This window comes from Neofelis nebulosa, chromosome 2, assembly GCF_028018385.1.
Source record: "Neofelis nebulosa isolate mNeoNeb1 chromosome 2, mNeoNeb1.pri, whole genome shotgun sequence".
NCBI classification, from domain to species: domain Eukaryota; kingdom Metazoa; phylum Chordata; class Mammalia; order Carnivora; family Felidae; genus Neofelis; species Neofelis nebulosa.
In genome coordinates, this window is record NC_080783.1 from 44706667 (window position 1) to 44718827 (window position 12161).

Consider the following 12161-nt stretch of genomic DNA (forward strand, 5'->3'; position numbering starts at 1 on the left):
TGGACTGTTCATTGAGATTTTGGAGGAAGAATGGCAGGCGGTGTAGACGGGAGGGTGAACAGAGATGAGTTTAATTTCGGGCTTGTTAAATGTGAAATGCCTGTGGACTATCCACATGGGTGGGTTGTGTCTGAACAAAAGTGTTGGTTATGCAAGTCTGAAAAGCAGGGTGTTGCCTGGGCAAGAAGTTTGGGACTTGTGTAGGCACAGTATGCTCTACAGTGTGTGCTTCTGGAGCATGAATTAGCTCATAAGTGATTGGTAAGTGGTGAAATCATGTTAGCAATAATGTAAAAGTTGTGTTGGTTCATATGCAGGGTTTTTTTCTAGACAAGGGGAGATAGGATAGTGGCAATAAATATATAATCATCAGCTATGCAGGAAAAAAGTGCTTAGATCTGTTGATGTACAGTGAATAGGAATTCTCTTGTCTATATGTTAAGAAAATTAAATACTTGTTGGGCAGCTTCCACCACAAGCTATCCCCCATACCCCACAACCCTCCCCCCCGCCCCCGACACACACACACCCGGCACTTGGATGTCTAAGGGCAGCCCCACTGGCTTTTAGTTGCACTTCTACCTGCTTTGTTCTCCACACCTGCTGGTCCTGCCCTGATTAAAGTGTTGCCATTGTTTCCACTTTATTTTTGTGCATTTTAAATATCTGCTCTGGTATTCTTTGTTTATAATGAGATGCCTGACTGGGTGATCTAGATCAGGTCCCTGAGACCATTTACAGTTTCCGTTAGCATTCAGATTACAAAGTTGCGTAGGTTTTGAGCAGACTGCCCAAACTCTATTTTTCCTGTAAGCTCTGTGCAGTTTTGTAGAATCTGAGGATTTTTTTCAGAAATTCATTTTCTTAGAGCTGCCTTGTATTGAAAACTTGACAATAGAAAAGATTATGCAAGGAAATGTGACAGAAAGAGTGACAACTAAAGTAAGTCCAGAATGGAATCCTAAAACAAACAAAAAACACCCAATGTTTATTGGCCAGGGGCAGAATAAGGACCCTCTAAAAGGCACTGAATAAAAGGGGTCCAGAAGAGGCAAATTAGAAGAATGGCCTTGTCATGGGAAATTTCAAGTTGGCTACTGTGCCCCAGAAGTCTTTGATAGTTTCTTTGTTTTGTGGTAAAGAGCATATCCTAGGTTCCTCTTGTATGCTGCATTCCCCAGACCTGAAAGTCAGCTGTTTCTCCAAGACAGCTCTGGTTACTTCTAGTAGAAAATGGTAGTTAGCAGTAACAGCCTGGGCACTAGTTAAGTTGATAATTGTTTCTACACTCTTTCAGTGAACAGAACTAAGAATACAGATCTTGTTTTTAAGAGAAGATAGGTCCTGAGTTAATACATCTATTCAAATTTAGATTTTTACTTCTTTGATATTGGTATCTTTTTTATATTAAACATCTTTTTTTTAAATAATGTTAACACCATTACAGATTTGCTGTGTCCTAATACATATACTAGTTTTAGAATAACAATATTACTAAAGATAAAGCCAGTTTAAATAATTACTCTCTTTCCCCTATACCAAATCTTTTTAGTGACTTGTCTTTTTCGTATTTTTCTAGAGTATTCAACCTGGTTCTCATAGAACCAACTCTTTATTTTTATACTCTTATCAGTTTACAATGAATTTTATTTAAAGCACATACTTACTATACAAGTACAACTGGCATAAACAGACTAGAAATACATATGACTAACATTTCATAAACTCTAAACTCCACAGATTGTAGTATGAAATTGTATCAAAAAGTAGCCAGAGAGTAGTTTTCAGGTGCTAGTTAATATGGACATTAGTTAATATGCTTTACAGAATTAATAGAAATCCTTGGTAAATCAAATGTCGAGTAAGAGTACTCCTAGTGTAATAATCCTTTTTGTTTAAGTATATGATATAAAGCAGTGGTTTCTTAGAACTTCTTTTTAAACTTCTGTTAAGTGTATAAATATAGCATGAGCTGGGGCTCCTGGGTGACTCAGTCAGTTGGGCATCCTACTCTTGACTTCAGCTGGGTCACGATCCCCGTAGTTGTGGGATCAAGTCCTGCATCAGGCTCTGTGCTGAGGGTGGAACTTGCTTAAGATTCTCTCTCTCTCTCTCATGCTCTCAAAAATAAATAAATAAATGAAATGTGCAATATGTTACAGATACGTATATGTTATAGTTGGACACGTGTACATATATAATTCATAAATATGCATATATTGAGGAATGTGCTCATTGAGGTAAAAAAAAAAAAAACCTTGAATATTTTTAAGTTATTTCAAATTTATGCTTTAAGGTATGACGTGCCAAAATTCATTTATTCCTTAAACTGAAATATAATTGACCTATAACATTGTGTTAGTTTTAGGTGTACTGTGTAATGATTTGGAATGTGTATCTACTGCAAAATGATTACCACAATAATTTAATATCCATCACCACAAATGGTTAACAAAAGTCTTTTTTTTCTTGTGATGAGACCTTTTAAGATTTACTCTCTTAGCAACTTTCAAGTATCCCTCTGGCTTTTTTACTTAAAGTAAAACTATACCTGAAGAATGGTAGACTGTTAATATCTAAATAAATATTTTTATCTCGATTGTTTGGTTCTGCTGAATATAATTTTCATTCAGAAATAATATGAATTATGCATCCAAAGCAGGGGGAGTTAAAATACATTAACATTATGTAATCAATGTATTAGTATCATTAATACGCAGTACTAGCCTATTAATATTAATGCGAGAAGCATAATAAAGTCTTTGTTTTCACTGTGGAGACTGCTGATCAGACTGCTAATCTAATGCATGTGGTCCCAGAGATACTTTATGAAACTTATTGTATATTTATGATATTAACTTTTATACTATAGTGAAGTAATGTACAATGAAAAACCTGTTTGAATTTCTAACAGAAACTTATACCTATTTGAAAGCACTGTTTCAAACCCTGAATGATGATGAGAGAGGACTCTCACATACTCTCCGATACTGTGATGCAGTGTTCATTCTGGGCAGGAGCTTCCTCATTCTCCCTGATTAGAATTTAAATCCATGACTCTTTGTATAAGCATTAGTCACATCATCCCATTGTGTGCCTTTCTCGGTTAGTTGCTTTCTTAACCGGTGGTTGTTGGCTCTGTTTACTCTGTAACATTTAATTTTAATTTTAATTTTAATTTTTTTTTTTAATTAGAAAAGCATTTTTATTGTGAAACAACTTCAAGTTTACGGAAAAGATGCAATAACAGTACAGAGAACTCCTATGTATTTGTCATATTCCCTGTTATTTCCACATATGTTTATCATTCTCTCTTCCTCTCTTCTGCATCTATCTGTGAAGAATTTTTTTAACCATTTGAGAGAAAGTTAGAGACATGATAACTATTGTTAAATTGTTCAGTGCATATTGCCTAAGAATAAAGACACCAAAATCAAGAAATTTAACACTAATACAATACTATTATCTGGAACATTTCTTTTTCAAGCACCAAAATAAATTGTTCCACATGTGTCCTTGTTTGTTTCTGGAGAGAATAATCTTCCCATTAACATAAATCATGGGTACTACCTGGGTGGCTCAGTCAGTTAAGTGTCCAACTTTGGCTCAGGTCATGATCTCACTGTTCACAAGTTGGATCCATGTGTTGGACTCTGCTGACTGCTCAGAGCCTGGAGCCTCCTTTGGATTCTGTGTCTCCCTCTCTCTCTGCCCCTCCCCTGCTCGCTCTCTGTCTGTCTCTCTCTCATTCTCAAAAATAAACATAAAAAAATAAATATGATAATGGAATGGTTGACTATATCTTAGGTTAACTTTAAATATTCTTGTAATTATCAATTTTTACAATGTTTTTGTCTCAAATAGTAATATTATCTGGAAATATATAAGTGGTGCTTATTTCTAGTTGCTAATTAACATATTTGCATTGTAAAGAATTTAACTGTGCTTTTTAAGTAATTATAAGATCTTTGTAAAAAGCCTTAAATAAAGCTATGTCAGCTTTTTCCATCTATCAAACAGTCTAAAAACTCATCTATGTCTCTTAATTAAAAAAGTCTTAGATTGCCTAAATTTTGCCTTTAAAGATTATAAAATTTAAATAAGTAATTGTTATTCTTATGGCAGTATGAGTTTGACTACGTTCATATATTGTTTAGTTGTTTTTTGTTTGTCCCTATTAGCATTTTTATACTAGGTTGTAAAAATGGATCAAATTCATTTTACTTTATTAGCACAAGGTGGGCACAGTACTGCAGTGATGATTGTTTACTATTAATAAAAGTAAAAAAGAATGTCCGAGTGCTTGGGACACCATAAATAAAAGCACAGAAGGGTTAAATGTAAAATAGATACCATACCACCACTAAACTAAAAGACAGTTGACATATTTTAATAACAAGGTAAATTTTATGACAAACTTATTTGATATAGAAGGACATTTCATAGTTATAGAATGGTTAGCTATAACAAATCCAAATTTGTATGCCCTGTGAATCTGCTGTGTATTGTTTCTCTTTGGTGTTAGTCATGTTGTCCTTTCTTATATGTTGGATTATTTCTAATCAGGGCTAGTTACTTCTAACTGACTATTATTTGAGTCCTAGGATGACATTATCTTCCTTCAAGGAAGATGTGCCTTTGTTTCTAGCAGGTGTCTAGGTTGAGAGCACTAGTAATTCCAATCATCTAGATCCCGTCAGGGATGGAAGGATGTGTAGCTGGGCTTCACTCCAGGTGATGGCTGGTCTGGATTCAGGTCACCTTAACTCCTAGGGTGTTGCATTGAGGGGCCCAATTTGGCAAGCCCTGAATTCCATTATTTGTTCCCTTAGCAGGTAGGGCTTAGTTCAGTCTGTTAAACTCTGTTCAGATCTTCACCCTCTTAAGATCACTGAAGTCGGATTCTGAAAATTTTATTGACCTTAATCAACTGTAGAAAACTATTTTATAAATATTTATCTAAAAATCTCAGTTTATAACTGAATATGAAGCTGAACTGAGTTATACTTAATGAGTTCCATAACATACAATATGACAGTAGTGTTAAAACTGAGAAACTATGGGAACAAACCCCTGGCTATCTGAAATAACTCTACTGGTATGATATTGTCAAACATTTTTATGCTAAAAAGTAGAAAGTCCTAAGAGGGGAAATATACAAAACCACAATCTGGAGCAGAAAACAGCTCAGTGTAAGTACATATTACACACACATATTTTTCACGCATACACGTAATTTGAACATTGTGTAATAAACTTGATCCAATTAACATGTATTCAGTAACTGCAGATATGTTCATTTCATGTGTGCATGGGACATTTACCAAAATTGGTCACAGAATTAGTCTTACAGAATTAATTTCAAAGGATTTATCTCCAGACTCTGGCCCCAATAGAATTAAGAAAGCACTCAATAATAATAACTAGAAATTTCTGAATATTTGAAACATACACTTATGGCTGTGTCTTAAGGGTAGGGAAGGATTATTTAAATAATACATAAATGCACCATAAACAAAAATAACACATTTAAAAACTAAGAACTTTGTGCATTCTGAGTCATCAATAAGAGTGAAAAGGCAAACCATGGACTAGAAAATAGCTCCTGGAATGCATATGTCTGGTAAAGGAATCATATCCAGAATGCATAAAGAATTTCTACAATCAATACAAAAATCCAAAATGAGCAATAGATGAGAATAGACCTATCACAAAGATATCCAGGTAACAAATAAATGTAACAAAACATTCAACTGCATTAATCATCAAGGAAATGCAAATTGAAATAACGATGGAATATTAACATATACTTGTTACAATAGCTAAAATTATGAAAGACCAATTCAAATATTGGTGAGGATAGGAAATAACAAACTCACTTCTGGTGGAGTACAAAGTTGGTACTAATGCTTTGGAAAATTGTTATTAAAAAAAATTTTTTTTTAATGTTTAGTTTTGAGAGAGAGAATGTGAGTGGGGGAGGAGCAGAGAGAGAGAGGGGAACACAGAGCCCGACACGGGGCTCAAACCCAAGGACTGTGAGATCATGACCTGAGCTGAAGTTGGATACTCAACTGACTGAGCTACCCACGTACCCTGAAAATTGTTATTTTTTAAAAATTGATTGAATTAGTGTCCTTTGACCCAGTAGTTTTATTCCCTGGTATATATACCCCATCAAAATGTATGCACTTATGCACCAAAAGATATGCATAAGAATGGCATCGAATCCTTATTTGCAATAGTCCCAAACTAGAAAACCTAACTGGCTATTTATAGACTAGATCAATAAATTATTCATACAAAGTACTGCTGTACAATGAAAAAAAATTGCTACACACAACATGAACGAATCTCACAGAATGTTGACTAAAAGATAAATAGTATATACTCTATGATCCTATTTATATCAATATAAAACCAGAAAACATAAATCTTATTTTGTTGGAAGGATAGTAGTTGCCTGAAGGATAGAAGGAATAATGAGTTGACAGAGCACATAAAATAATTTCTGATAATTTTTATCTGCATTTTCATTACTTGGGTGTGTTCACTTTGGGATAACCCACTGGACCTGTATACTTATCATTTGTTACTATTTGTATACTTTTGAATGTGTATTCTATGTCAAGAAAGTTATTAAAAAACAAAAAACACGCCAATGTGCCTGACCTGAATGAAAGTGAGGAATGTGGAAAATGGTAAAACTCTAAGCTAAAAAGGGACCAAATCACATAGAGCCTTATTGGCCATGAGGAGGAAATTTGGTAATACTTTAATGTGATGGGAAGTCACTGGAGAATTTTGGGCAGGAGAAAACTTTAACTGATTTACATTTATTTAATAAGCTTCCTTGGCTGCTGGGTCGAGAATGGATTGTGGCAAGAACAGAAGCAAGACTAGCCCAGGCAGAGATAGTAGTGACTTCAACTTGGGCTGTTACAGTGGAGATGTGAACCATGGCCTGATCCAAAGTGTATTTTGAGGTAAGAACTATCTAGACAGGTTCATAGATGAGATTGGGAGATCAGAAAGAAAGAGGATGATGCTGAGGTTTTTGGCCTGACCAGCTGGGTGAATGGTGGTGCTATTTACTGAGGGAGCCACTCATTTAAGGAGATTTATTTCTCAATAAATCAAGAGATTTATTTCTGATGTATGAACATTGAGAAAAATACTAGAGCTTCAAATGGAGATGTGAAATAGGTGGCTAGGTATGCAATTCTAGAGAAATCAGGATGGAGAAATAATTTAAGTCATTAGTGTTATGGTGCTTAAATTCCTGGGGCTCTTGGAAGAGATCACCTAGGGAACAAATGTAGAAAGAAGAGAGTACAATACAGGTGAAGTGGAACAGAGGAAAGACATCTGATCATTGGGGGGAGAGGGGGGGAGGGCAGATCAACATTTTGGTGTCAAGGAGAAGAACAAGAACAATTAATGAGACACAAGGAAAACCAGGAGAGTGATGGTATCTCAAAGTCAAGTTAAGTGTTTCCTGATGTAGGGACTAAACAGCTCTGCCAAATGCTACAGATAAAATCCAGTTAGATGAAATGAGATTTGACTAGTGGGTTTGAAAGGATGCAGGGGGAGTATTTGAGAAGAGTCAGGAATAAGAATGATATCTTACATTTGGGGAATAAATCTGTACAGTATAACCATTAATCGAATAAAATTTGAAGACTTTGAAGCCTTTTTAGTCTAGCAAAGGAGTTTAAAAAGTATATAACAGTAAAATTTTAAAGATTCAAGGGAGGGCTTATTGTAAACAACCTGTAATGGATTCTTTTATATAAGATACAAAATTTAGATATGAATCTGCCATGTAGTTGCTATATCCCTTTGAACATTGATCAGCATTTATATTTGTAGTATCTCTAAGCGAGGTGGCTTGCATTTTCCCAGCTTTCCTCTTAATTGAAAGGCTTTTAAAATTGGCTCTTAATGGTACTTATGGCAAGGATCTCTTATTCTGAAAGCTTGTCATTATTAATTTTTTCTAAAATCTTGAAGTGTTTGATTTCATTCATTGTTTTTTCAGCTATGGATGAAACGAAAGGTATCATGTAACAGCAAGATAAAGCACTGAATCAATGAGTACAGGATCTGTAGTTTCTAGATCAAAGAATATGGGTCTCATAAATTTCTTTCTCTGTTGATATCAAGAGGTAGATAAGGCCCTTTATAGAGAAGTTGGGCTGTTAGGTGGTTCTCTTGCCAAGTAAGGAGGATTTCAGGAGATAGAATGGAAATGACTAGTCAGGGATGAGCTCTGTTAGCAGGAAAAAGGGCACAAGGCAGCTTATACTGTGTGATGCTGAAGCTTGACGGGATGTAGATCCGGTTCTAATAAAAAATGTGGTGAGAGACTTTTTTAATTGAAAACATGGACTTAATGAAACAGATGCAGAAAAGAGAATGGAGCAGTTATTAGACAAGCACAGTGATTACACAGGAATCCATAGACAAAATCTGTAGCATAGCTTGCCTTCCTAAAAACTGAACTGCAAGTGTGGACTTGAGGCAAATTTAAGTAGTATGTTTGTCATTTTTTCTCTCCAACTGTCTCCGCTGCTTTTTGTATGTTTGCTTTGTTCTCTGTGCTGTACAGGCTGCATGCAGCCTTCTCCATGTATTTGTCTTCACCCTATGTAGTTTCTGCTTTAACTTGCTCACATGTCTTCGGCTCAAATTTCAAATGACCTTTAAGCTTTGGCTGTCATCAACTCACAGCTGCCCACCATTTTTTAGTTTAAATACCTGACAGTGAGAATCTTGTCTAATGCACTTTTCTTTCTCCCCTTTGCTCCATGGGCCATACAGTTCTGGTGTAAGGCGCCTCAATTGGGTGCCCATCCCTAGTTCAGCCACTGCTCAGGGAAGGGCAAAGTCTCTGGGAAGAGAAGTTTCCCATAGAGAAAGGGCAGCAATGGGGCAGGTAGTATTCTTCTTTAGTATGTTTTGCTCACTTTAAAATTATATGATTAATTGAAATTGTAAAGGCTTGGAATTTTGGAGGAATGGCACGAAGGCCCTGTGGCTGGTGGAATAAGCACAGCAAGTGTGACGGGAGATGAGGTCAGAGGTGAGCTGGGCCATACTATGTATACCTTGCATGCCATGGATCAGTTTGAAGTGTGTGTGTGTGCCTCATATAAATATTCATGTTTGTTCAAATATGTGTTAGAGATACACAGGGAAAAAATCTGAAGGGTTACATACCAAATTAATAACTTTATCTGGAAAAAAGAGAGGAGACTAGGATTGGGGCTATGGTCAGATTTAATAAAGGGGGATATAGTCCTTGCTATTTGTGGAATTCAGGGTTAATTAAAAGAGGTAGGAGGCAATAACCAGAGGAGTATGGTTTGAAACAGGGTCAGTCAGTGAGGCCTGGAGATCTACCTACTATGCAACCCGAGAGGGAGGCAGTTCTGAGTCTGGGGACTCAAAAGAACAAAGTCCAAAAACTGGGAGTCCATTCCAACTCTAAGTTCTTAGCAAGACATTCCTGAACACTGATAACTGTCATCTACAATGTGATAAACTGAAGTGGGGAGTAGAATATGAAGCAAGGACTTTTAAAATAGTATAATAAATTATTAATGAAACTAGTAATGTTCTATTTTCATTAAAATTTATAAGATTGTGATCTTGGAATACATACAATTGAATTTGGGTCAGTGTTGTCAGTTGACTGTGTCATGATAGAATACCTATAACGATGATATTCACCTGTACAAAGAGTATCGAACATTGTAGATTTAACTTATAAATGTTGACACCAAAAGATGTAGGTGGTGGCTGAAGAATTATATTCACTTCCGTGTTTATTTGCATGGTTTTCTAAAATTTAAGCTTAGCATACAGAACATAAAATTTATAAGAAATTGCATGTGTTTTTGAGTGTTTTCTTAAAACTGAGTATGATAACACTTCAAAGAGTTGAAGAAATTGTAATGAAAGATTAGAAGAACCAGATAGAGGTGAGGCCCTTTCTGTTTAGTTAATGTTTATAAAACTCTTAAGTGCCTGGCATTGTTCCACATACTTTGTATGTTTTAACTCCTTTAATACTGTGATGATGAAGAGTACACTGGTTAAAAAGAACCAAGAATGAGAAGAACTAAAACAATCTAACAGAAACTCTGAATAATGTAAAAAGAACACAACATAGGAAATGTGTGTATAGTGTGAGCACTGACATGAACTGGATACTTAGTCATTACACGTATACCTCTTATTTCATTGTATTCAAATATGTTTTTTCAAATATGTTTATTCAAAGATGACTATTAAGTTTGCCCTTTTCAGTGACATTCAACAAATCAGAGACTTTCGGCCAGATCTTATTTTCTAAAACTTGTGTTCAGTAATCATTTTTAAAAGTTGTATAGTTGGCCGTGAAATGTTGTATCTGATAAAAACAGTGTTGCCAATATTCTGAAATACACAATAAATGAAACCATGAAATAGGTGAATGAATAAAATGTGTTAATATTCTATTTAAAGCTATTGAAATTAGCTAGAATAACTTGGTTGTGCTCCTCTGATGAATGGTCCCGCCAGCAGCAGCACTCCGTGGTTCTGGGAAGAGTCACTGTTCTGTAATGCTGTATCTGATTTGAAATGAGAGGGAATGGGGGAAGAGGGCATGAAACATAGCAAAAAATACTGATTGAAAACAAATCTGTTCCGCATATCACGGCTACCCATATATTTTTTGTCCAGTAAGTTCTCCTGAAATTATGTGTTTCGGGGTTTTCCTCCAGTGTATCCCCTAAAAGAAATTCTTGTGGAATATAATTTACTTGGTTTAAAATGTTTGTGTGTATATGAGTCTATGTTTGTTTGTTTGTTTTTCAGCATTTTGAAACAACTTTTTGCCTTATTTTCCTAGGGAGTTGGTGTCTCAGTTCATGGGCAATTCCGAGTGGCTACTGAGAAGTCTCTCTTTGCAATGCCAGAAACAGCAATCGGTAAAAACCTCCAAATTTTTCATAATCATTTTTAGAATTATCTTTTGATATGTTTCAGATTACACTGCTGTTAAAGGAATTGATGGAATCTTGTTGAGATAACAGCAATGAATGAGCTCTTTAAGAACTTAGAATAGGAAGACGCCTGGAAGTTGTATTAGCTCAGTAATTGTATCTGAAAACACGCAAGCAAGAATATTTAATTGGCAGCACTAACAAATTGTAGTTAATTTTAGGTAAAGTATTACTAGGGGAAAATAGTCTTATATTCACATCTATGATCCTTTTTGAAATTTTTGTATATGGTATGAAATATAGATAGAAGGTCTAGGTCAAGTTTTATTATTTTACCTATAGACATGTAGTCATTCACACACTGCATTTGAAGAAAGCTATTGTTTCTCGACACTGATGGCTTCTGTATCTTTATATATATTCTATTGATGCCAACCCCACCCTGCCTTTTTTTTTTTTTTTTTTAATTTGGGAGAGAGAGCACATGTGCCTGTGAGCAGGGGAGGGGGAGAGGGTATTATAAACAGGCTCCATGCTCAGCTCAGAGCCCGACTCGGGGCTCAATCCCACGACCCTGGGATCATGGCCTGAGCCAAAATCAAGAGTTGACACCTAACCAACTGAACCACCCAGGCGCCCCTACACTGTCTTGATTGTTGTTGCTTTATAAAGAAGTTAGGTAGTGATAACTGACTAAGCCATCCAGTCACCCCAACTTTTGCTTTTTTTTAATTATAATGTCTTGGCTTGGGTCTCTTTGGGTTCATCTTGTTTGGGATTCTTTGATTCTTGGACCTGGATGTCTGTTTCTTTCCCCAGGTTAGGGAAGTTTTCAGCCATCAATTCCTCAAATTAGTTTTCTGCCCCTTTCTCTCTCTCTTCTCCTTCTGGGGCCCCTATAATGTGAATATTTGTATACTTGATATTTTCCTAGAAGTCCCTAAATCCACCCTCATTTTTTAAAATTCTTCTTTCTTGGGGCACCTGAGTGGTTCAGTCGGTTAAGCACCCAACTTCGGCTCACATCATGATCTCACGGTTCATGAGTTCGAGCCCTGCCTCGGGCTCTGTGCTGACAGCTCAGAGCCTGGAGCCTGCTTCGGATTCCGTGTCTACCTCTCTCTATCTATCCCTCCCCTACTCGTGCTCTCTCTTTCTCTCTTT

The 12161-nt window shown here is 36.0% G+C and overlaps 1 protein-coding gene across 1 annotated transcript in view; it reads left to right on the plus strand.

Moving 5' to 3' along the window:
• The window catches only part of HIBCH (3-hydroxyisobutyryl-CoA hydrolase), a 122182-nt gene that overhangs the window by 64027 nt on the left and 45994 nt on the right, over positions 1-12161 (plus strand). The window contains 1 exon segment of the mRNA XM_058711192.1: positions 10904-10982. Within this exon segment, the coding sequence (XP_058567175.1) occupies positions 10904-10982 (79 nt within the window).